The 27,778-nt window shown below is 41.0% G+C and overlaps 1 protein-coding gene across 1 annotated transcript in view; it reads right to left on the reverse strand.

Annotated features, from left to right (window-relative positions):
* The window catches only part of RFX2 (regulatory factor X2), a gene marked incomplete at its 3' end in the record, with an annotated part of 743,615 nt that overhangs the window by 204,525 nt on the left and 511,312 nt on the right, over nucleotides 1-27,778 (reverse strand). Inside the window, 1 exon segment of the mRNA XM_044090762.1 lies at nucleotides 22,157-22,275. Within this exon segment, the coding sequence (XP_043946697.1) occupies nucleotides 22,157-22,275 (119 nt within the window).

Genomic DNA, 27,778 nt, shown 5'->3' on the forward strand with positions numbered 1-27,778 from the left:
TGATATAATAAAACAATCTTGCAGAAATTATCAACAATGAAGTGTAAACTGTAAATTTCCAGACAGTAGCTACCAAAACAGTAGCTTCCTACTTTTTGTAAGCAAATGTGGGGAAAAAAATAAAAATAAAATCCCCAAGGACAGAACAGGATAGCGAGAGGGGAACTCTGTTCTTTCAGAGAATTTTCATATATCACACAACTATATTAACTTTTCCTGGGAGAGTAGCAATAACAGGACATTGCCAAGATCACCAACGCTATTTTCCCCACTTTTACAATGGGTTCTTGTATCAGGACATTATTTACGTTTAGGTAGATTTCCAAGCAGTACCAGATTAGTTCTCTAGAAGATGTGATAAAAGATAGAGATCAACCAGACTACCAGTAATACAAATTATAAGGAATACTACTGGTATACGTACACTGTGTAGAACTAATCGATAAATGGCCTGCTAGCATAACAACATTATTATAATAATGATAACAGTGATAACAAGTTCATAGGTTGGTATGAGGCCATCAGCCCTAGGGCATATACAAGCCTAGCCATAACAATTTCCTGGATATTTCTTCCCACTATTTATAGTTTCATAGGTTGGTGATACGATTTTTTACAACTAGCCACCTTACTATATTGTCTGTAGAACTACTTGACTGTTACACTTACTGATATTGGCTCTGCTATCCCCCTCCCCTGTCTCCTACAACAGTATTCACTGATCAATCAGATCTGTCTGATAATGCTTCTATGAACCCATTATCCTGAGACAGTTCTCTTTCCCAGGCCATTCAACATGGTATTTTACTTTTCTCAACACATAATAGAGTCAGTAGTTTGCCCCAGGATAATTCACTTTGTTTCACATTCTGAATGCTGAACACAGCCAACAGAGCAGTAGGCATCAAAATCTGGTACAGTTAACCCACTTTGATCCACTGGCAAAATTGCCTTTTCCCATGCTACATTAACCTGTATTATGCTTCCACAAAAATCTCTTGGCCATATTTTTCAATTCTGGTGGCTTTTCTACAGACCACCTCTAGCAGTCTGATATAAGTCTGTTTGTATAATCTCCAAAAATGCACAGCATACACTACATGTGTACTGACTAGGGCCAGGTATAGTACAAACATTACATCATTGTGGAATATAACCCCTGAGGATACAAACCAGCTCTCAGCTGGCCGCTGTCACTGCTATCTCACTTGACTCCTGCTGATGCAGTCCAGATATGACAAGCACTCTCGTATCCTGTCTTTGCAGAACTGTTGTGGTCTAGAGTCGCATCTCAATATCAACTGCTACCTTTTGGCTCGCTTGGTGAACTTTTAAAATCCTTCCTTAGACTCTTTTCTCTCACCTGTCAATGCTGCCACAACTTACTGTCAATAGCAGGGAGGTTGAACTTGTTAACTATTCATTCCGACATATCTGAAACGAGTAGACAAACAAACTGAAGAATACTGAATCCAGGACCGACTGCTGCTGTACTCTGAGTTACTTCTTTATTCCAAACAAGGTCCCTCTGAAAAAAAAACAGTGTCTATCCACTTAACTAAGCAGCAGTATAATTTCCAAGACTTGTTCTTACTCCCAACTTCTACTGGTTTCCTTCTAGCCCCAAGTACAGGACTCAGTCTTGGCCTTGTTGAATTCCACACTGATAAAATTTACTAGTATTCCCCTGTCAAGTTCTTCTGCAACCCAAACAGCTTCTTCTATCCATGAACCCAAGTTGGTTGTTGTTTTGGAAAGTGCTTTATTCTAGGAAAGCAACTGGACATTCACCCAAGATTCTGTCCATGACCTTCTCAGACACTCTTTTTAAGTCTAACATACCAGTAGTTGCCTGTATTTGTCCCTACACCCCTCCCACCATTGTAGAGGTGTACTGTAGCATCTTGACAATCATTAAATGAGGCAGAGAGAGGCAAAGAAGATGTAGAGAGACATCACTCGTGTGTATTACAAATAAAACATCTAGCATCAAGGGTGCATCACATTACATGCAAATCAGTGTATGTAGCTACATGAAAAGCATTAATGTTACATGTACCCCATATCTAACATCCCCTTTATTAACTTGAAAATGTATATATACATGAGAAGGAATGAATTAAATTACATTGATTTAAAATACATGCTTAATATGGTGCTAAGCATGTCATGACCTATTTATATCAAAACAAAACATTCTGTATGCATTAGAACATACTTTGGTTACTGAAGACTTTTGCCCAGAATCATTTTAATTCTAGAACACAACATACAAGTTCATCAATAGATTTCACATTAATAGACTAATCTGGCAGTAATTGCAGATTAAAGCTAGGAGCTGTCAAACTGATTTCTGTCATACAGAGTTTGATTGGCCTTTCAATTATCCTCTCTCAAGATTCACTGAAGATTGACCCAGTTTAGAAATGAATGTATATATTGTACATTGCAGTGTGCTTGTTCACTAGAATGTATACACACAGGATTTCTTTTCTATGCATTTAGCCTGAACTACTCTGTTATTACTTACATTTCTGTATTTTTGGTTTGTGAAATGTTTTGAATTTCACCCAGGCTGAGCCTGAAATTGAACAAAAACAAAAAAACGTGCACTGAACAACAGAGACTCCAACAAAGTTCCAAACCTCGGTGTTAAACACTATAAAAAGACTAAACATGTAATGAGTGCTTTAGTTTTAATAATTAAAACTTCCTCAGAAAAAAGTTACAGCCATGCTCTTTAAAACAGTTCAAAACCATGACGTCTTGCATCACGACAGCCAAGCCTCCAACATAACTAGACACTTAAAGTGGTAAACATCTTAAAGTGGTAATACACTGGAAGTTACGCAGGTTCTTAAGACATTTAGTAAAATGAAAAACAGCTACAAAGTGAAATCAAGGCAATCATCTCTTCAATGCATTCAATTTTAGTAAACAACTTTGAGATATCATTTAACCCTGGCCAACTATTAGCATTAAGTTTTAGTTGCCAGAATAACTTGCATCTCTCTAAACAGTTGCCATGGACCACTGCTTTCCCCCATTGAGACCTTATCAACTATAACAAATTTAAAGAAATGAGAATGTCCCCCCTTGACATGCTTGGTTAAAGTGTCAGTCTCTATCTTATTTTTGATGTCATTAATATGCTAGTAGACCCAGTCTTTTAAGTTTAGGTTCTGTTTTCCCTATATAATAGCCTGGGCAGTTTTGACAGAGAGCTGTGTACACCACACCACTAGTATAAGAATTATAAAGTCCTTCCATGAAAAAATTACAACCATTTTTATGCCTCAACATACAAAATGAAGATAGCACTTTCATATAGAAACACATACTCTTACGTCTGAAATCATAAAAGCATCATATATTTAATTTGGTATCCTTTTTTCTACTCTGAAGGGAATGGAAGATGAAATGTGTTTTCAATTAACTGCTTTGTAGAAGTTGCACTGTCAATTTGCAAAGGCCATTCTGGCTTGAATTCCACACTAACTTCAAATGACAAACTCTCTCTCTATGGCTTCAAGATAATTAAAAAATCAGGTCCAGACCCATTGATAATCCCAATTTCATTCTGTTTTGCTCAGCCTAATAGCTTTAGGTAAAGTAGACATCAGAATCACAAATATGGGCATGACTCCCAGAGCATGTAAAATATGTTTATGTTTCTATCACCTATAAACACAACAGAAAATATTACAGAAAAATATTACTTTTACCTAGCAAAGAGAGATTTTTGTTCTAATTTAATATGAGCACATTAATAATACAATTCCAATAGATACTGTATTTGTCAAGCTTGAAAACATGCAAAGCATACATTTTTATGAAACAAATAGCTAAGTGTAAGACTACGAGTTGTATCTAGCAATAGTGGATTATTTCTCTGTAAAGATAAAAATATTACAGCAACTTTCTTGAAAGAAACATGATCATCAGATACAAAATACACTAAGCTTGTGGTTCCATCTGTAATGACACATGCACAGCTTTTATGTTCCTTTAATGCAGGTTACTATACAAGTCTGAACTGGAGTGTCAGAAGTCTAGTGAAGCAAATCTAACACATTTAGGAGAAATGAATAGAATTTTTACAATGATGTAATAGCAACTCAGTAAAGAATTTAGGTCATTATTGCATCCAGTGTTTGAAAAGAAATTTACCATCACAGCACCCATAATGAAAATCGACTATAATGCAAAATGTAAAAGTGGCTTGAGGAACATGAACTAATGTCAGCTGGGCCTATCTTTGCAAGTCTATATTTCTGTCCCTTCTTTGAAATTTAATGAAAAACTTCCAGGTAATAAAATGTTCAGCTGCAAAATACACCTAAAGACTACATAACCTCGGAGCTTCACATGCAGCAACACCTCTGAATTTGACCCCACAGTTTTAGTTGTTTGAAAATAAACTCATTAAAGTAGTATTTTAGGCCCTTATTGTACTCAAGAGTACTGAAAAAATGTTCACAACATCACCCACAATAAAAGCAGAGTACAATGCAAAATGTCAGACAGTGGCAGTAAAGGCAAATTAAACCCAATGTCTTGGAAAGGCTTTGCCTCTGTCTTAGTTTGGGACTTCATTACAAAATTTCAAGCAATAGCAAGGTACAGAGCTACAAAACACACCTAAGACACAATTTCAACTTCAAAGCTCCCAGTGCAGCACACCTCTGTGACTCCACAGCTTTAACCACTTAGAATGGCATTGTAATCACATCATGTTACAGTTGCAAAAAACACATTTTTCTCAAAATATAGAAAACTTACTTCTGACTTAGTGAGAACTTACTGGATATATATTATGGACATTAACGTTGCCTAGTCATTTCTGCAAAGGTCACATAATGCCCCCCCCCCCCATGGAAGCCAAGCACAGATCCAGACTGTAACAACAAAAGACCTCTGAAATGTTGGATTTACTGACTGTACACAAGAGGCCACATCTACTGCCAATCATTAGCGGACCGGAGTTCCGCTGTGGCGACCCCTAACTGGGAAAAGCCGAAAGATAGTTTTTATACAAGAGGCCACATCAGCAACCAATAAAAAAAAAAATTAAAAAAAAAAAAAAACTCAGGCTTATAAGGCTTATAATATTCACACATTCACCCAATGGAATGTGGGTACTTTAATTTTGACTGTGAAGAAATTATAGAAAACTGATATTCTGCCCCCACCCCAACAAACTATATCACTAATTTAAGAAGTGCTCTTCTAACTACAATTTGTTTTCATACATCACACATCCTCAGAAATGAAAACCATTCTACGCTGAAGAGGTCTGTTTGAGAAGAAAATGAAAAACATAATGATAGGGTTGCCACCTTTCTACTGTGCCATTTCCTGAGAAACAAGCCCCGCCCCATGCACAATCAAGCCACACCCATTCCTTTTAATAGCCACACCCCTTTACTCCGCCCTTCAGCATAAGTCTTTAATATCACATACAGTTACCAATAAGTAGAAAAATGTGCGAGTCAAAAGTAAATAAAAAAAACTTTATTTAGCAATACTTCAAAAGGTTCACTACATACAACAGTACATCACACACAAGCATGGGAAAACTAAGCCCAAGTCTCATATCACAGGTAGTACTAAAATGGAAATACAATTAGATATTAAAAACACCAGTTCATTCAAAGCAGTACATTAAGGGTTCACCACACACAATAGTAAAAGAAAAGTAAATGTTTAAAGTATCTTCAGTTTTGCTAGAAATCATTGCTTATACTTGAAGCTGTATTTGGCATTTGATCTAGCAGCCTCAAGTAATGGCTGGTTATTTCTCACAAATGAATAAAATTGAACAACTCATGTTAAAGTTTAGCTTGACCTGCAACTCGGCCTTCACAAGTGACACAAGCATTCTATTTCTTACATCAGTCCACGCATTCCCCATAAGTGAAAAACCCTTTCCACAAAGCTATTGCTGGGGGATTGAAAGAGCAAACTGCACCAGTCTGTAAAGTGGCTTGCAGTCTGGAGCTTTACTAAAAAGTCACCCAGCGATCACTTACAGATGCCTCTGTCATCTGTAACAGGGCTGGCAATGCAGCAGTTAAAGTACAGTAGTCGGAGTAAAGTGCTTCAATGTCCACATCCAATTTGAAGAGGTCTGCAACTGTACGCAGTTCTGGCCAAGTTACAGGATGTTGGAGGCTGAGGACCTGCATAGCTTTAAAGGGACTATTATCATAGTCAAACCACTTCTGTAGGTAACAAAGTGCTTTACTGTAAAATCACAGAAGGTCCTACAGACCTGCTGTGCGACAGCTGGAGTAAAGTGCTGTAAGGCAGATGAAACTTTAGTACCAAAGAACTGGTCATCTAGCCTTCTCTGCAACTCATCTTTTAGACTTTTCATCACGGTGTACAACTCTGGAGCAGAGAGAGTGTTACTTTCAAGTTTTGCTATAGACTTGTGGAATACCTGCAGGATGTAGTGCATGAAGTGTATGTAGCACTCTGCCTCAGACACATCCCCACTGATGCCATCCTCATCGGCCTCCACAAATTTCCAGATAAGGGGTGACAGTCCTCAGGCCCTTGACTAATAAAATAACTTTTAATAGCAGGCCAACATTCTACCAGCCTTGCCACAGCTGGGAACAAAGACAGCCACCTTGTTACAACATGTTGCATTATTTCCTTAAAGTCCTGGTTTAGGAAAGAATAGAAGCCTTTCAACAGTGCCATTTTTTTAGCAGATGCTGAAAACTCACTATGTATTTTCAAAACCAGAGTCTCCACATCAAACTTTGCAAGGGCTTTGCTTGCATGCTTGGCACAGTTATGTATTACATGGCATAAACAGTTTGCTGCAATGATGTGAGGCACCTCAGATTTCAAACTTTTAAAACAGACCTGTGCTTTCCATAATTGACTGAGGCATTGTCTGCAGCATAGCTAGCAATGTTTTGTACTTTGAGTCCTTTATGCACAAGGATGTCCTTTATTCTAGTAAAGATACATTCAGAACTTTCGTTATGATCCTCATAGAAATCAAGGAGTTTCTGTTGTGTGCCATGGGTGTGAGTAAAGTACTGAATAACTAAAGGAAACATTTTTCTGTTCCCTTTATTGGATGCATCTGATCCCACTGAGAAATAGGAATTGCCAAGTTCCTGCAGAAGGAGCTCCTCTGAATGAGGTGCAAGAACATTCATGACAATGCTCTCAGATTTTGTCTTCCCACAGGTGAATTTCGAAGCCAAAGTAGAATCAGGGAAGACTGTCGGTGCCAGCTTTCCTCCACAATCTATGGATACATATGAGTGACCATGTTTCACTCCATGATAGACTGCTGTCACTTCAGCTGCAGTGACTTTGGAAGCTTCACTGGTTACACTCATTGGCTGAATAAACTTGGTCATTACGAGGTTCTGCCTCTGGAGCTGAAGACTTTGATGATGTTTGTCGGACTTCTGATGGCTTTTCAATGCCTTTTCCCATCCCATTTTACAGTGAAAGTTGTTCCACAGGATGTGCACTTTGCCATGGCATCTGCATTTGGAACAGGTCGCACCCATGAGTAGCTTTGCTCCCACACCTTATTATAACTGCAGAAAAACCTCTTAGGAGACGCTTTCAGCCTCTTCTTGATGATCCATTGACCTTTTCCTGAACATGATGACTGTAGGATCCTTGCTCAACACTACAATAAACCAAAACAGCTATTAATAGAAAATCAAAACACTTGTGACCAACACCAGTGCCTGGTGGGGCCTGTGTCAGTCAGTAGCCACTAGCCAGAGTTCACATTCACATGTGAATCTCCAGACTTTCACACCCTAGTAATACCAAGTTGGTATAGGGAAAAAAAATGAGACTCCTCATGAAAAATTACAGTGAAGGTAAAGCAATGAAAGGCAGAAGCAACTCCTGTCTGAGGGACTTGCAGCTGTTACACATGAACCTGGTGTGACAGCAGAATATGCACAGAAGGCATTCTGTGTGTAAAACACATGGGTCAGACACTACAGCAATGCACCAAATTAAGACCCTCTACTTTTATGTAGAACCTAGTGCAAACGTTATCCAGCTGAGTCTGAACACAGCAAGAAAGTTCAGGCATACTGTGGACTGACACAGAACCAGCAGCTAAAATATTAGAAACAAAACAAAACAAAACTTCAAAACTTCAAGTCTTTTCTATCATAAAAGGATATAGATATACACTGTTCTTATGTTGTATAAAAATATAAACTTCTATACATTATCAAATATCCTTTGTGGTTTGTTAAAAATAGATACATATGTTGTTTCTAACAACAATTGCCATGGACCTGAAAATAATTTGTTTCAGAACCATAAGTCCATAACATGGAAGGCTAGCTTAGAAATAGCATATAAATGCTCATACACTCTTTTATGCAGTGCCTGTGGACTGACAAGATACACCCTAGGAAGAAACGCAGGTCAAGGTAAACATCACGGTGATGACAGACTAGAAAGACAGATCTACAGTCCAAGCATCTTAAACAAATCATGTAATCATATATTCACTGTAACATCAAATGAGCTAAGCTTTGGTATGTAGCGTATACCCTAGAAAACACAGATAAAAGGTAAACAGTTGCTACATTTAAGACTGTACACCCTAGAAAACGCAGGTCAAGGTAAACATCACGGTGATGACAGACTAGAAAGACAGATCTACAGTCCAAGCATCTTAAACAAATCATGTAATCATATATTCACTATAACATCAAATGAGCTAAGCTTTGGTATAGACGGTATACCCTAGAAAACACAGATAAAAGGTAAACAGTTGTAATTGTGATGACAAACTAGACAAAAAAGCTACATTTAAGCCTCACTATACTACGAAGACTGTACACCCTAGAAAGACACCCTAGGAAGAAACGCAGGTCAAGGTAAACATCACGGTGATGACAGACTAGAAAGACAGATCTACAGTCCAAGCATCTTATACAAATCATGAAGTCATTATACATTCACTGCAACCAAGTCCAAAACCAGATTAGAAACTGTTCTAGTTAATCACCACATGTTGAACATCTAGATAGTGCCAGCACAGCTAGTGAATTAATATAAATTTAATATTTAAAAAATTCACTAGTAGCTGTGCTGGCAATATTTCATTCCCTTGTCACACTAATCTTTGAAAATCTAACTTAATTCCAAAGAATTAAACCATTAAAAAAAAATCCACTTACCTCCAGAAAAATCAGCAGCAGGGCTACTAAAACAAGCTCTCAGCAGCAGAACAGAACAGGCAGCTAAAGGGCCAGCAAGCAGGGGAACACACCACCACCCAGTCCACAGCACTTCTCCTCCAGCAAGCAAGGCAAGCAGCAGGGCTAAGGCAATCCTTCCAGGCAGCAGGGCTTCCAGGCAGGGCTTCCAGGCAGCAGGCAGGGCTTCCAAGCAGGCAGGGCTTCCAAGCAGGCAGGGCTTCCAGGCAGGGCTTCCAGGCAGGCAGGGCTTCCAGGCAGGCAGGGCTTCCAGGCAGGCAGGGCTTCCAGGCAGCAGGCAATCCACTGAAGACGATGTCCAAGGCTCCAAGCAAGAATTTCAGATCTTAAGAAGCAGCACCCTTTGTACTACAACAGTAAAAGGTAAAAAACGTATACTGAAGCACCGCTTTTATTCTTAAATTTTCGCGGGCTTTGCAAGGCTTTGACTACTGACTAAACGTGTTGATTGGCTGCTTGCTGCACGAGCTTCGTCTGCAGCAAGCAGCCAATCAACGAGAGTCCAAGACGGGTCACGGGAATGTTTTTTTTTAATACGCTGACGAGCCCGACGTCGCTATTTCCGGACTCCGATTACAAGAACCGGAGAACCGGAGTGCCCTACTGATTTCCGGGCACTCTGGAAAAAAAACGGAGGGGTGGCAACGCTACATAATGACCACAGTAACGTATTTCAGCTTGCTGATGTTAGATGCATATATAGTCAAACCACAAAATCCATAATATTTTTTTTCAACAGTGATCATATGGCAACCTTGTGCATTCACATTCAGGATGCCCATCACACCCTACACCCAAAAAGATGCATTTTTGTTAACCTCTCTTGTCTGATTTCAAACGAAAGAAACAGTAGCAACTACCACTCGGATTCCTTATTTAATACCAGTAAAAGTGATAAAATAACAGCAATAAGTACAACATGATGAGTGCTTTTGGGCTGTGTCCTTCAGATAAAAAAACATTCATTAGAACAATTATTTTAAAATAGAGCAGCAACCAATCAGGTCCTAGTACTGAACTCGCCGTTTTTTGAACAGCAGGTTTTAAAGGGACTACCTCATTTAATCCAGGGTATCTATGTGCTGTCAATTCAACTATCCATCTAGTTTCTTCCAGTTCTGTATCATTTCTTATGCCACCACCTTTATGTCCCTTTCTTAAATTCCAAGTAGCCTTGAACTTAAAATAATGTCCCTCATTACTGGAAATATGCCTAAATAAGGCATTATGTTCATTCCGTGCTCTTATGGCAGACAAATTATTTAAAATCCTAATCTTAAATTTACAATTCGTCTTGCCTACATAATAACAGGTGCACATTTGGCATGTTGCAAGGTATACCAAATTATTAGTGTTGCAATTCGCTCTCGCCCCAAAATGATATTCCCTACCTGTAACCGGGTGTTTAAAAGTAGCATTTTTATCTATCCTGTTGCATGCTTTGCAAGTCCCACAAGGTCTAGTCCCCTTACTAACTATTGCTTGCTTGAATACTTTCTTTCCTTCATGACTTAAAATATCCTTTAAGTTCTTATTCCTCCTGAACCCAAAGGACGGTTGATCCGCCAATATCCTTCGCAATTTATCATCTGTCAATAAAATTTTCCAGTTGCTTCTGATTATTTCACACACCCCATGAATATTGTTACTGTACGTGAGCATGAGTCTGAGTGTTCTATCATTTTCAATCCTATTGTTACCCACAGACTTACTAACTCCCCCCCCTGTTTTAGCCAAGGTCGCATTTCAACTTTTCTTTTCTTGTGGATCTGCACAGGGATATTAGAGGGACTGAGCTCTGGTTCCATGACTTTCTAGGATAAAGCCCTAAACTTTTCGTTCTCTAACTGAAACAAAGAACTACTCCTGCTTCAAAAAGTCTGGGGAAGTAAAGAACTGAGACAGCATAACTGAATCTTGTGTTCTTCCCCAACGCAAAAGACAAGCTGTGCCGTGACTTTTGTAGGGAATGTTTCCCACATGAACACTTCTTTTCCTTAAACACAAATTACAAAAAAGAGATACATTTTTCTCACAAACATAGGAAGGAAATCTCCAACAGTGTACTTGTCTGCCTACTTGAAGGAAACAGCCAACTGCTGAACCTATGAAGATGCAGCAAAAAGTGAGTTATGCAAGTAGCTTTAACAATAAGAAAGTTCTGATGTTTGCTGTTCAGGTGTCCACTTATATAGCAACTTACTCTTGAACTCCAACAAAAGTACAGATATGTGGAAAGTACACTGAAGCTTTTGAAACTGGACGAATGTCCATTCCTTGGAAGGATACATCCTATAAGCTTAACAGTAATCTAATGATTAACATCTACTTGTACTTGTTAAGGCATGCATCACTAGCATAGCAGGGCTTTTGAAAGACTTGGTGAAAGAGGGGAAAATCTTAGTAACTTCCCTGGGTCAAATTAATTACCCAAGTAGCAGGAGCACCAAGCAAAACCTTCGTAATCAAAGAAGAATTCAAAATCTCAAATATTACTTCTTCAGAAAATTCCTGATTACATATCCAGGCAAAATGTCTCATCGCAGTAGCAGTAGTTACAGCCATGGACACAGTCAACATAATCATACACACTCTTTAAAGAATGCTTAGACATTTCAGATATAGTAGCAATAATACAATTCAGAAAGGACCTACCTTCTGAGGGAAATCTGGCAGAAGAGTTCCTCAAGCAGTCCACACTGTTTAACAAGCACTGTAACATACAAGCCTGATAACTCATGATTACGAAAGCCAGAACTAAATAAAAATGTCTCTTTCCATAGCTGTCAAAGGTTTTCCCATCCTTGTCCAAAGGTGAAGGGTTAAGACCGACCAAAACTTTATTAGCAGCTGGAGAAGAAATAGCTGCTAGGTCAGACTTGAGGTGAGGAAAACAAATACTTGTTACACTGAGGAACTTTAAGTCTATCTGCTTTTTAAGGGACTGAAGATTACTTATCAGGATTACTGCAGGCAGAATGAAAATGTCCTCCAAGGCTGGCACAACAGGAGGAATAGTTGTTATACAAGGCATATTCATTGCAACATATAGTATTCTCCTGGGGGGATAACCATTTGTTCCCCCCAAAATACATTAATTATCCTGGACACAGAAAAAGAAAACACCTCTGAAAGAGAAACTGAGGAAACACTCTCCTCAGAATCAGAGACATGTGCTTGTGAGGAAAATGCAGAAGAAGCCCTGTCCCTGTTATCAAAATTCTCTGATAAAACATCTTTAGGATTTGTGGAATTAAAAGGTCATGTTAAAATTTTCCTAATATTCTACAGGATTCCAAACTTGCAAATAAACCCTTAGCTAAGATAAGTGATTAATCCTTATTAATAGACAAACCGTCTTTAGATGAAATATCTGTAATCTTTTTTTTCCCCCTACGGAATCCCAAGAAGGCGGCCAACTAAAGGATGGCACTTCAACCACCCTAGGAAGAACATCCAGGAGAAACTCCTATACCTAAAGATGTTCTCCCATGGCCAGTATGGACGGACAGATACACAGGAAGTGGTTAATGCCTGGTCCATGGTGGCGTAGGGGACTACACTAGATGGACCTGAGGAAACCAGTGAGTGGTCTAAGCAATAAGCAGAGGTCAAAGCAGAATCACCAAACAATGGCTGAGGCAGAGAGTCAGACTGTGGTGAAGACAAGGGCTCTAATTAGTTTTTTCTTTTTAGGTACAGCAGGGGGAACAGCTGCAGGACAAGTAAGGGTGTACATGTTCCTGCTGAGGGAGACACCCATTTGATGGGAACTGATGCTGGAACTTGTTGTCTGGAAGGTAAGTAGTCACTCTAGTGTTTACAAGCAGCACCTACACTTACACCTCCTTAGACAGTCCCCCAAATATCACAAATGTAAATGCACTAGTACACTTCAGTTTCTTACAATTCAAAAGCCCCTTTCTGCAGCAAATGTCACCAAATTAAATAAAAATGAGGCTAAGTTGTTGTGAAGTGCACACAAGCATCAAGATACACTTGCAGTCCTTTTAAATATGTAATTAATTAATTTCACTCAGGAGTACAAAAGCAGCACATTTTTCTCACAAAACGTGCTCCAGACCTAGTTAATTAGCCTCTTTCTAAAAATAACTAGTCTGAAAAGAAGTTTTCACTAAAATGTCACAGAAAATTGCGGGTATTCTTTGAGAGACCCAGTCCAAGTTCTTGAAAAAAAATAGAAAAAAAAATCATTACTGTAGAAACTTTCTTCAAAAGGGTCTTATCTGCCAAAAAAGGAAGACTGGAGCCAACCATCGACCCTGTGAATTCCAGGGATGCTCTCTCAAGGGTGGCAAGTACTGAAGGAACTGGCACCCAGACTGATGTCGTCCTCCTGTGGATCTTGAGGCACAGCAGCCTGTGTGATTGTGTGGATGGGATCAGAGACTTTTGAACACTGATCAGCTGTTATATCTTGGATAGGACATACCCAAACTGCTATATGCTACTGCAGCACTGAGAATGATGAATATCAGGAGATATTACAGATATTTCATATAATATGACAGTAACACCCAGTTATGGTGCAATGGTACTGAGTAAATACCTGAAAAGTGCAAGATGGACAAAACTTCAACACCAGATGTGAGTAGCTGCAGATACTGTTGAAGGTCTCCACTTCTATATACGGGTATTATCAATATTTGCATAATAATTTTAATATCTATGACAGTTATATTTTGGATTAGATAACAAGGTGTCATGAATTACTAATGATTTATACTGAAACAAAATGACATGAAGATCCTGGGAGTTACTGGGTGTCAGGTACAAAAAATGATAAGCAATAACTATCATATTTGCTTTAATAATGCAGCAACAAGCTGAAAAATGAGTATGGATGTGACTTTATGCATGGAAAGGGTAGCAGAAAAAAAAACACTAAAAGGACATGGGAAACTGCACCCATCAAAAATATACATTGACAATTTCATATCTGTGTTAACATAAAAACAATGATATGACTGACATGGCAGTCAGTGACATCAGGTGAAGGTATACAGCACATGTAACCAGAGACAATGCAAACATAACTGCAACTTGGGAAATTTAGGAAGCTGTGTAATTTATACGGCAGTAAGACCCAGTAAATTATCATTGAGACTGTGCTTACCTCAAAGAGCAATCTTCAAATTAAAATGACGCTCAAAGCGGGTGGCTGTAATACATAGGGATGAACTTCTTAGCGTTTCCAGTGACAGTTAATGCAGAGACGCAGTTATTAATGTTTCCACTGGCAGTTAATGCAGAGATGCAGTTATTAATGTTTCCACTAGCAGTTACTTTATCCTAATGAAACTCTTGACTGTTTTAACATCCCCCAGAAGTGGGACCACAAAGCACTGGAAATGGATGAACGCTTACCACAATCCAAATGAAAAAACAAATGCAGTATAAGAAGTATTATTTCAAGATGCAAGCCACTCCTGCAACCTCACATCTTCACTTCTCATATTTACAAACTATTACTTAATTGCATCTCAGGACAAGGAGAAAGCCCCTGGATACAACAGTCTCAGTCTTCTTACACAAAGGTCATATTTTTTGCTCATTATTGATCACACACAAGAGTGACTACACTTGTGTGTCACAAACAAGACTGGCACCTGTACTACCAATAACTGCATAATAACATCATGAAAAAGGCAGGAGCTGTATTAGCGGGAAAGGTGCTATCTGCATAGCTATTAATATATGTGTACTGGTAAACAGCACAACATGTACATCAAGAATTAATGACCATTTCTTAATTTATGTAAAACATATTTGTTCATATCTACTTGCAGAAAAGGACTTGAAAGCAGCATTGCACATCTGGTCCCAAGTTAGCAACGGATGGCAGTAAAAGAGAGCAAAAGATAGCAACATGTTGTAATGTTTTACTGCAGAAATTATAAATATGAGCATTAATTTTATATCTGCATTAATATCAAAGACGCATGAGCTACAAGTGAATCAGGGATAACAGCCAAAATATTGCAACAACTTTGTCACTGATACTAGGAATCTAATATGCATCATTTATTACATGTTGAGTGTTACTTGGAAATATTGAAAAACCTGCAGTGGTGGTGCTGCAGTAGCGTTGTCGCCTCACAGTAAGACGCTGTCCGGTTCGATTCTCAGCTAGAGCGTCTTCTCCATGGAGACATGCGTGAATGGGCGTACCTTCGTTGAAGGTTGTGCGTCAGGCCTGGCAAGCCGGTACGTAAAAATCAACTGCCAATCATTAGCGGACTGGAGTTCCGCTGTGGCGACCCCTAACTGGGAAAAGCTGAAAGACACAAACAAACATGCATATTTCTGCAAAAAATCATCAAAGTACAAATAGAAGTTATGTTCTTACCATAACGTTCCATGTTAGTTGTCTTCTCGCCTTCTTCTTGCTGGATGGCTTCGGAGCCGACCTCGGCTCCGACTCGGCCACTCTAAAAGCTCGAGAGTTGGTTCCACCGGCTCGAGGCTCCCCTTATATCCCACAATGCTAGGCGAGAGTTACCTCAGATCTCGTTTGTAAGCTAACCCCAGCTTATAATAGTAATAGAACAACTCTAAAAGAGTCCACCTCTAACAACAGGGAGAAAGAAAGGTGACCTACATCCTGATTCAGGAAATATGCAAACAGCATATGCCTAAAGAAGAGGTGGTAGAAAGAGAGGTCACAATCACAACTCCTCTAGGTCTGTCCAGGCCAGGGGAAGGAGGGTGGGACAAGAAGAAGGCGAGAAGAAGACAACTAACATGGAACGTTATGGTAAGAACATAACTTCTATATGTTAAGTTGTCTATCTCGCCTTCATTCTTGCTGGATGGGACCGCCCCTAGCACCTTGTCCCGGTGGCCTAACGGAACAGACTCCTGAGAACAGTGGAACCAAAGTTAGCTCTATGCCTAGAAGCTAAATCCAACTTATAATGAGAAATGAAAGTGTGAGGAGTAGCCCAAGTAGCCGCTGCACAAATGGTGTCAATAGGCAGTCTGTCTTGGAAGGCTAAAGAAGTAGCCAAAGCTCTGGTAGAATGGGCCTTAGGTTTATTAGGCAGCTTTTGGTGTCTAATCTCATAAACAAGGGTAATCAGAGATGTAAGCCATCTAGATAATGATACCTTTGAAACTGAAAGTCCTTTTCTGCTTTCTGCATAGGAGATAAACAGTTGGTCAGATTTTCTGAATTGTTTTGTTCTATCCAAATAGTACCTCAACTGACTATGAACATCTAGCCAGTGTAATTTTTGTTCAGACCTATTAGAATATTCTGGAAAAAAGACAGGGAGGTCAATGCTTTGATTTAGATTTGACGTCGAGACTACCTTAGGCAAGAAGGACGGGTTGGTTCGTAAGGATACCCTGTCCTTATGGAACAATAGATAAGGAGGTCGACAGCTGAGTGCATGAAGTTCTGAGACTCTTCTAGCTGAAGTGATAGCTACCAGAAAGAGAGTCTTCCATGATAGCAATTTTAAAGAACAGGAGGCTGCAGGTTCGAAAGGGGGGAGAATCAAAGAAGTAAGAACTAAATTTAGGTCCCAAGGAGAAGGAGGATTTCTTATAGGAGGTCTGAGAAGAAAAACCCCTTTCAAAAAGGCTTTGCAAAGCTTGTGGGACATTAAGGCAGACTCAGAAATACCTACATGAAAGTTAGAGATAGCTGCCAATTGAACTTTAAGAGTAGAAGGGGATGAACCTGCATGAAAGAGTTCAGCTAGAAATTCAAGGACTATTTGGATGGAAGCAGTGAAAGGATCTATGTCCCTTCCTTGAGCCCAATATGTGAAACGCTTTCCACTTACTCAAATAAATCTTCCTAGTGGAAGATTTATGGGAAGTTATCAAAATATCTCGAACAGAGCGAGATAATTGAGGAAGCCTGGCTAATGTTGGAACTGGAGGAACCAAGCAGTGAGGTTCAGAGAGGGAGGGAGCGATGTAACTGACCCGATTGATGGATCAAAAGGTCTGGAACTAGGTCCAGATGCCAAGGTCGCTCCAGTAGAAATTGATGTAGAAAGGGGAACCACACCTGTCGAGGCCAGTAAGGAGCAATGAGGATCAACGAGGCCTTCTGAGCGATAGCTTTCTGTATCACCTGAGAGATTAGTGGGAAGGAGGAAATGCATACAGAAGTCCCGGGCCAAACTTGGACTAGAGCGCCTCTGCTGGGTTGGCCTGGTAAAGGGAATAGAGTGAAATAATGTCTGCACTTGCTGTTTTGGGGAGTAGCAAAAAGATCGCAGCAAGGCTGACCCCACTTGAGAAAAATCTCTCTCACAACAGAGTCTTTCAGAGACCACTCGTGAGGCATGAGGATAGCTCTGCTCAATTTGTCCGCTATTTGATTGGACTTCCGGGATGTGCGTTGCTATCAGAAAACGCTGAGAAGAAATCGCCCATTGCCACAATCTGAGTGCTTCTCGACACAGGGGTAGGACCTGGTTCCGCCTTGTTTGTTGATGTACCACACTACAGACATATTGTCTGTCTGGATTGCAATCGTTCCCAAGGGAAGAGAGTCTTGAAGGGCTTGCAACGCTAAAAGCACTGCTCTCATCTCCAGAACATTTATGTGCAAGTGGCATTCGTCTGGTTGCCATGTGCCCTGGACTGTCCTGCCCTGATAATGCCCCCCCCACCCGATCAGGGAGGCGTCCGTTGTCAAAGTAGCAACCGGAGGGGGGGGAACAAATGGTCTTCCCAACCAGAGCTGAGGGGAAGACATCCACCACATGAGATGATTTCTGCACGTCTGCGTGATCATAATGGTGTGGGACATTGGAAGTTGCTGGTATGACCATTGTGTAAAGAGCATCCATTGAAGGATTCTCATGTGGAATCTGGCTAATGGAAGCAGAGGTATGGCAGCCGCCATAATTCCCAACACTTTCAGAACTAACCTGGCTTTGATTCTGTTGTTGTTGAAAAGGAGAGAGACCAGTCTGTGTATGTCTGTTATTCTCTGATCTGTTAGCCTCGCAGACATGTTTACTGTGTCTAGATTTGCGCCTATGAAGGTAATAGTACGACAAGGCGACAAAACAGACTTTTCGCAATTTATTGAAATGCCTAACTTTTGACAAATGCGAAAAGTGTAATCCCTGGCCATCAGAAGGAGATGCTTGGTGGGAGCTGTGAGGAGCCAGTCGTCCAAATATGGAAACACCTGGAATCCTTGTCGTCTCAGGTGAGAAGCTACCACTGCCATGCATTTGGGTAAACACCCGGGGGGCAGTGGTGAGACCAAAGGGCAGGGCCCTGAATTGAAAATGACTGGTTCCCAGCCTGAAGCGGAGGAATCTTCTGGAGCGCCTGTTCATCTTTATGTGATAGCACGCATCCTGAAGGTCTATAGAGCACATCCAGTTTCCTTTTCCCAATAGGGGAAGGATGGACTGCAGCGTGACCATCCGAAATCTTGTTTTCTTGACTGATCTGTTCAAGATACTGAGATCCAAAATTGGTCTCCAGTCCCCTGTTTTCTTTGGAACTAAAAAGAACCTTGAGTAGATTCCGGATCCTTGCTGGTCTGCTGGAACTGGCTGAATTGCTCTTTTTGCAAGCAGTTTTGAAATTTCCAAAACCGCTAGATCCCTTTGCGCGGGTGGAACATCTGGAAGGGATTTTTTTGATTGTTTCGGAATGCGAAGAAAGGGGATAGAATAGCCTTCGGAAATGATAGACTGCACCCATTTGTCTTGAGTCAGGGATAGCCAGGCTTTTGGGTACAGTGACAATCTTCCCCCGACTGCCTCCGAAGGTGGGCAGCCGGGCAACACCTCAGGGATGCTGAAAGGGCTTATCAGAGAAGGCTTCTCGATTGCCCTGGTTCTGCCCCCCTGCCTCGAGTGCGACGTCTACCATTGTTATTCCCGCCTCTGCCTCTGGCGGGGTAACGACTTTGTGCGTCAGGCGAAGTCCCTTGATTTTGTTTACGGAACCACATTTTCCCACTTTTCTGGCCTTTGGGGTAAGGCCTAGAAGGAGTAGAAAAACGGACTCCGACGGCAGAAAGAGTCTTGCCATCAGTCTCGCACCTAGTCAAGGTTTCTTTCACTTGAGGACCAAAGAGAGATGATCCATCAAACGGTGAGTTAGTCAAAGACGCCTTGAAGGGGTCCGCAAAATTGCATAGCCGCATCCAGGCATGCCTACGTAAGGCCACACCTGTCCCTGCGGCCCTACTCGCTCCATCAGCCGCATAAGAAAGGAGGCGCATGGAGGAGTTGGCTATGGAGTTAAGGGTAGCCAGCTGAGTGTTCATTTTATCTTGAAAACCCACAGCTGTAGGATCCTTCAACATGTCACTCGCTTCTTTAATCAAGTCTCTTTGAAGACGAGTGAAATGGCACAGGTAGTTCAGCGAACGATAGTAAATGTCGCTGACGAAAACATCCGCTTCCGCACCTGTCCATGGACCTAGATTCCTTGTTAGGTGGATGGACAGGTACTGAAGGATCAGCTAGTTCCTTCTTAGTGGCAGCAGCTACCACCATAGCATCCACAGAAACTCCTTTTGTCAAGAACTGCTTGTCTGCTGGTGCCGTTATGAATTTGGAGGGTCTCCTGGGAGTGGGATCTACTGAATCAGGAGCCGCCCATGCCTTTTTAGCAACCACCTGCATGAGGGGGTCAAAGGGGGGGGACACCCAGGAGGTGGAAAGACGAGAGCCAAACGCCTCAAGATACACAGATTCGTCCTCCAAGGGTTAAGGGCTGGCCAATTTCCCCTCTGCTTCAGGATCTCTAGAATGTCTGCAAAAGAGACATCTTCAGAAGGGGAACGGGGAACCCTCGGAATCATCTAAATCTGTATCAGATGTGATTGACTCAGGTGAGTCAATGTGTTTCCTCTTACACTTCCTCTTCCGAGGGGCTCTTCTGCCAAATCAGGAGAGGCCTCGGAAGAGGATGAGATCCCCACAGGGGTTCCTGAGGAGCTGGCTCTCTGCGGTCCGGGATGAGGGAGTGAGTCGACTTGACCTGAGGCACCAGAGAGGGAGGGCGGACGGCGCCGACTGTGGAGTAGAGCCAGGCTCTAACACACTCCGCATGACCTCGAAAGCACCCCTGTCAGGCAAAGCCAGAGGTCCCCGCCCGAGAAGCTGAGAACCCCCTCGGCACCGACAGTGATGGCTCGAGGCCGATGTCGGAGCCGAACTCACCAGCGCCGGCCCGAGAGGAGAGCGGGTCAGACAAGGGTCCGATGCCACTCACCCTCGAGCCGACGATGGAAGTCCGCGCCGAGATTCTTCTAAGGAAGAAATTGGAGCCGACGATGGAGCCGAAGACAATTGTATCGGCCCGACGCTACCACAGTCTCGGTTCCGACACCCGGCTCTGAGCTCAACGGAGTCGGAGGAGGAATATATTGATGGACAAGGGCAGGCATCGACTGATGAGTCGGGCTCTGAAGCATCTGGGCTAGTGCCTCGGACTTAAGAAGTCGACTCACTACCCTCTGAAGGTCATGATCCGATAGTCTCGATGACCTAGAGGAATGAGATTTATGGCTCCGTTCAGACAGCAGGGGAGATCCTGGAGCCGAATGAACGGAGCCAAGGGACGGTGACCTGGACCTCTTCCTCGATGTCGGTTCCGAAGATCTGGACGGAGCCGACACGGAATCTATTACCTCGGCTCCAGCCGAGCCGAGGGAACCACAGAAACTGTGGACTGAGACTCATCGGCTCCAGCCGGAGCCGATGTAGGCGGAGGTTTAGAAGCCTTAGGTCTCAGCTCAGTTGCTGGAGCCGAGGACCTAGAAGCCTTAGAGGGTTTCCCAGAGACAGAAAGGGAATCCTCCGGCTTAAGAAGACCCCTCAGGATCAACTTATTTTTTCTTTCCTGCAGGACCCTGGGGCTGAAGCCGTGGCATACAGCACAGGAGTCCTGCAGGTGCAAAGGCCCCAGGCAATAGACACAAGAAGTGTGACCGTCTGTCAGAGACATTTTCTGACAGCACGCATCACACTTCTTGAAGCCTGAGACCTTTGTGTCTTTAGACATCCTAGACAAAAGTGTAATCACACACACTCAACAAACACACTGATTACACTAATCTAGTTTTAAAACTCAAAAATAAACAATTAACTAAAGTTTACCAAGAGTAACACACACACACACTAGGGGATGGAGAAAGGCCAGAAGGCCCGAGGGAGAACTTTAAAAGTTCTTTAGAAAAAAATTGGGATTTTCCGGAAAACCGGAGTAGAAAAACCCACTACACTAAGGGAAATATATAAAAATTCAAAAATATAGGGTTTTAAGTGATCTAATTTTACCAAAATTACACTTACCAACAAGCCGGTAGAAAAACCAACACCTCGATGCTGTAGCGGCAAACGAGATCTGAGGTAACTCTCGCCTAGCATTGTGGGATATAAGGGGAGCCTCGAGCCGGTGGAACCAACTCTCGAGCTTTTAGAGTGGCCGAGTCGGAGCCGAGGTCGGCTCCGAACCCATCCAGCAAGAATGAAGGCGAGATAGACAACTTAACATTGTGGTATAGTTTGTTGTAAAAGATGATTAGAAGCCCACAATGAGGTGAAGGCCTTTACTAGCAATATCATGGGTTTATCTTGCACGACTATATACCTGTAACAATTTGTTTAGGGTGTATTTACAGCAATTTTTAGATGAATAACATTTTGGTCTAAAAAATAAGAAATGGAGAATCAGTGTCACCTCAGAATTCAGAACTTATAACAGATGTGACAGTCAATATACAGTGATTAGAAGTACTGTTTTAACACCATTATAAATCATTAAAACTTATTTGAATCTTGCATATGACTTATACAAACCCTTTCAGAGCGTAGCAGACATTTTCTCAAAACTTTTGTGTACCAAAGATTTTAATTTGCCTCTGTAGCATGGGCTTCAGTTAAAAATAGAAAATGTGTTACCTATAAACTGCTGGTGATGCTGGCTCTGAGCTGCTACAGACTGCTCTGGGGTTGCCGAATGCTGACCATTATTGGAGGCACCGTCTCCTATGCCATCCATCTTTTGAGTAGGTTTATACCTTTAAAAAAAGTACACAGATTTATTCGTATGCTTGGACGTGCAAAAACAATCAAATCAAGTGAACTGTAAAAAGCATACAAACAGATGCATGCACCGCACCATAACTATAGAATAAGAAATTAAAAACAACAAAAATACAAAAATATCGACACATTTGTAGGTCAAAAAGTTAATACAACTACTGATGAAAGTAGGTTGCTCAGAACTGTAGAAGAGTGAGCATTCCAAGCATTTCAATGACACAAATTCTTAAAATGCACTGAACATTAGCCAACCTGCACTCCAGATGGAATATTCTCAAGTGGGGAAGAAGTAATCAACCACCTGACCAAGGACTTCTTGGTCTGTGAACGTGAGGCAATGCACCTGGATATGCTCCAACTCCTAATACATCAAACAGTGAATCAGGGCTTTACAAAATTTAAGTATATTTACATAAAGGCACTGACCTGTTTCAGAATAAGTCATCTTTCAGTCAGTCATAGAAAATCTGGAAAACTTGGACATTTAGGGGAAATAGCTATGAGTGGGGCCTTGCACGGTAGTTCAGGTATTTGACTCACAGACTGAAGGTACATGGTTTGATTGTCATTTTGAGGAAGGAAATTGGCTAGGCTTAGAAGGGCTTGTTAAGAAAGTTAGCCTAGTAATTAGCTATGAGACCATGAGTTTTGGGTTGGGAGGCTGGCATAATGGTTAAGTTGTTTACCTTACAAACACAAGGTGCAGGGTTGGATTCTCACATGGGAGTAACTGGCTAGGCTTAAAATAGCCCACAAGGGCATTTAGCCTAGTAGTAATCTACAAATCTATGAACCTATATGCTGCAACATATGAGGGTCCAGGTTGAGAAAAAGCTCCTAAATAGCATACTGTCAGACTTCTTACTGCATGGCACTTAAGTATTCTTAACTAGCTGTCTCGCAATTAAATCCTGAACAGAACTTGTCTTACTACAGCAAAATTCATTGCTGGGAATGATTTATCTTTAGAATGACCAGACCACTGGTGGAGCTGCACATGTGCAGTCACACACCTTACAGCATTTAATCATGGCAATTCAGCTCCACACATTCTGACAGGTATACAGGACAGACCAGAAGCCAATGTAGTCAACAAAGGAAAAAGTAATTCTTTAATTATTTGAGCAAAAATTACACAAATGTGAAATCAAGATAAGATAGCAAGAAGGACATTGCACTGCTCAAAGTAAAACCAGGACTTTAAATCAAAATGATAACTTGGAAAACTACAGTCAGAAGCACATCAAAATATATAGTGCACCTGAGCAGACCTGACATTGAAAAATGCTTGAAGCACAATAAAAAAAAAACAAAAAACAATGAGGTGCTTAATGTTAAAATATAAAGCTATAAGGCAGCCAGTGAACACAAATATTAGACATGTGCTAGGACCCTAGTTTAAACTCAAACTCACCAGTTTTTCACTGTTTATGTTCATAGGTATTTACTAGGCTAATGACCACAGTGGCCTTTTTAAGCCTAGCCATGCATCCCAAATCTCTGACGTGTTCTGATGCCCTTGATAAGTGTAAGCATGGGCCTGGAAGACTAACCATTTACAGGCTACCTGTTTGCATCAGAGACACAGGTGCAAGACCAGGGATGAATTTCCTGTTTCCCATCCAATTGTCCAAGTTGCACTTGAATTGAATTAGGGAGAAACTCGGCTTCACATGGATAGGGAGCCTGTTCCATAGATGGGGCGGTCTCTAGGATACATACCCATCTCTCCAGCAGATCCTATTTATATCACAAGCAAGGTTTAAGTCTTTAGAATGAGTAATTCTGGTATGGTTTGTTTTTTAGATATGCAGGAGGTTAGTCAGAATGGGGTCTGACTGCCCTGTATGCCAGGCAAAAATCTCCCCTCAAAAGCCTGTAGGAGACAGAATACAGGGATAGGGTCCTGAGGCGGTCTGCATAGGACATATTACTTATGCCCTGTATTCTTTTAGTGAGGAACCTCTGTGGACGTTCCATTTGTTGAATATGCCTGGTTAGGTATATACCAAAGGGGGCATTATACTCAATATGTCTCAGTTAGTTGAACTAACTCTGCCTCCAGAGGAATTATGGAAGGCTGCACTCTAACTTCCAGCAACAGGAATAATGACTGTACACTGATCTTTTGATAATATCCACATGCAAGCTCATAGTACAAATGATCATACCTCTAGAACTATAAGTGATACTAAATATAAGCATAAACCACTTTTCAGTGCCTACATTCAGCAGAGTCCAACCCTTAAACTGGTTTTAAAGTCACAGTAAAGACTAACTTTTCTAAACTTACACATCAGCAACTAATCTACCAGAAACATTCTGCCGGCAAGATTTCTGATCTTTTTCCTAGTCATGAGTTTTCAAACAAGGCTAAGTAAATCGGTCCATTTTTTTATTTGTTCAGATACTTAAAGAAATATGAACCTACCCCCATCATATAGGTACACAGCATAAGAGAGGACTGGAATTTATGGGTGAAAACTGGCAAAGGAACCAAGGTAGTGGGAGCAAATAATTACAGAAAGAAAGGTAACAGAATGGGAAGAGGCCAAAAATGTATTTGAACTGTAGGCTACAGATTCCCTTCCCTACCAATAACTGATATCAGAGTACTGGCAAAGAGAAAGAGATAGGGAGATCCTTAGAGAAAGACCAGCACAGCACAGTGTTTAGTAGAATCTAAAACAGAAGCTGCTGTTAAAAAAAGGGATAATTAATAAAATATATAAAATACTGCATGATAACTATAGGAATCAATCAGCGGAGGGTAGACAGAATTGGCAAGATTGCATAAGCAATTCACAAAACAACAATGCAATGATATATGTATGGCTCCTAAATTTAATTTTTTTATTTGACATTTCTTAACCAGGTTGGTCTAACTGAGCCAATGGCCCATTTTCAGCGGAGCCCAGAGAAGAAAAGCTCCAATCTACATACAAGCATACAATTAAAGTACAATGACAAAGGTCTCGAATGCATTCCATAACCTGAGGAGACAAATTCAAGTCTACACACAAAAGCACCATAGCTTACTAGTTATATCGCCAATTTCCATTACAATAATATAAAATGTAATAAAGGGTAAAAATAAATTATACAACAAAAGTATCTCCAGGAAAAAGACATAACAGTGGTATGATGGTAGTGAAGCTATCATGTTGAGGCTAAAGGTATGATACAAAGTGTAAAAACACTATATTAAATGTCAAATAGGAAAGAAGAGAACAAGAGAAGTAGGATTAGAAAAACAGGAGAAATAATTCGAATAGCTTTGAAAAGTAGTGAGGCAAATAGAGGGGAGGTAGAGACTACGGAGATGTCAAGTGGGAGCTTGGCATGGGCAGGACCAAGTATTTAGGAAATAGCATTTTAGCTCTCTTTTAAACTGGTGATGTTGAGAGATATTTCTTATGTTAGGGGGGGGGAGTATGTTCCAAGCGTGCTGCAGAGTACTTGCAAAGTGACTTTCCGATGTTCTCCTGGGATTACAGATGTCAAGATGATGTTTGTCAGTGGAGTGGAGATGTTGGAGCGGGATGTAGCAAGATACAAGGTTGGAGAGAGAAGGGCAAGAAGAGAGACTGTAGAGAATAGCATGTGTGATCTGTAATTGTGGATGTAGTAGTTGATGACAGAATTCAGGCCAATAAAGCCCCTTAAGAGTAAGACAGTAGCGAGAGTTGTACGGAAGGTTTGTGGTGAATCTAGTTATTTTGTGTAAATTTGGTCAAGTCTGGACAAAAGAGTAGATTGAATGTTAGTAAGGATACGGGCAGCATGCAGTAAACTAGGTAAGAGAAATGAGTGAGGCAGAGAAATTCTGCAGGTATGCGTGAGGAATTTCTGAATTCTATAATGTAGGCCTAATTTCTGGTGGCTTTTTTTTATGCACTGTTGGATCTATTGGTCGGATTTTAGTTCCTCATCAATTATGGTGCCAAGTAGTTTGGTATGAGGTTCAGCTTTAATGATAGTATTGTTGAGGGAGGTGATGACAGAGGAGGATTTGCTGTGCCAGTGTTCTAGGAAAGAAGAGAAGGAGTTTTGTTCTTTTAGAATTTAGTACTAGCTGATTATTGGACAGCCATGTTTCTAAACCTGTGCAGGTATCCTCAAGTGAGTGTTAAAAGGTCAGGGCTACTATGGGTAGTGGGGATCAGTGTGGAATTATATGCATATTGTAACAGACTAGAGAGTTTGCAAGCAGAATGTAGTCTGTGAAGATACTGAATATGAGGGGCCCCAGGACTGATCTCTGGGGAACTCATGTGTTGACTGGAAGGAAGGGGGAGAGGATATTTTACCAGCAAACAGACTAATGACTATTAGAGAGGTAGCCTGAGAACCAACTGACTGAGGAGCTGAGGTCTGAGAGTTTTAGAACTTCAGAGTGAGAAACAGTATCAAAAGCCCTTGAGAAATAGAGGAATAAGCAGGGAACAAGTATGTTGTTATCATGGGCCTCGGCTACTGTTTGGGTGAAGGAAAGTAATGCAGTGGAAGAAATGTGGTGGGGGTAAGCGGGTTGCTGTCTAGCAAATGTTTGAGTAACAGGGTCCGTATACATTTCTCAAGAATTTTAGAGATGGGGACAAAATGGCAATGGACATGAAGTTAGAAGGATCTGTGGAGTTGCCACCCTTATGGAAATCCTTCTATACAATCTCACTACATATGGCAGGAACACAGGTTTCACTAATGGATCTATTTATGAGTTTATAGAGAGTACAGGCAATATACTCTGCAGCAATTTTGAGAAAGTAAGAAGGTAGCTCATCAGTAGATGGGGAGCAAGGTTTGAGTTTGAGCAAGAGAGATTTGATATAAGAGGTGTGAACCCGTTTAAATGTGAAACTACTGGACAATGTTTTGTTGGAAGATGAATATGCAAAGTCTAGAAGAGTTAGGATCTTTGCTTGGAAGTGTTTGCACAGGTATTTTTATACCCCAAGCAGACTCCAAATGTAGAGTGCAAATGTTGGAGGTGTGATGGGAAAGAAAGAGGTAATTGGGAACACATTTTTTTGGGAGTTTTATAAGTTGGCAGAGTTTAAAAATTCCATGCACACTACTCTGTCAGAAATACTGGGCGAGTAAATTGTTGTAATTAGTGTAAGTAAGGAAATTATTTTTAAGAGCTGTGATGCAGAATCGTAATTGCCTACACATACTAAGGCCTTGCAGAATTTAAATTCTGGTGGATGTCAATAAAACAATTCCTAGAAAAATGGAAATCAAAGTCTAAACCAAGTGAATATAGTAAAACAGATATAAGAACTAAAAGTGCCATCTTTGGAAAAGTGTAGGAGCAAATTACATAAGAAAAATGTGAATTGTGGGAACAATAACAGAATAATGTTTTGAAGGTAGAATGAGGTTTAAGGGAAGGCAGGAATTCAATGAGATTTGTAATGTTTTAAAAAACCCGGGGAAACAAAAAATGGGTTTGGAACAAAACTACCTTTTGGGGGT

Source organism: Protopterus annectens, chromosome 13.part0 (assembly GCF_019279795.1).
Source record: "Protopterus annectens isolate FY-2018-M chromosome 13.part0, PAN1.0, whole genome shotgun sequence".
NCBI lineage: Eukaryota > Metazoa > Chordata > Ceratodontiformes > Protopteridae > Protopterus > Protopterus annectens.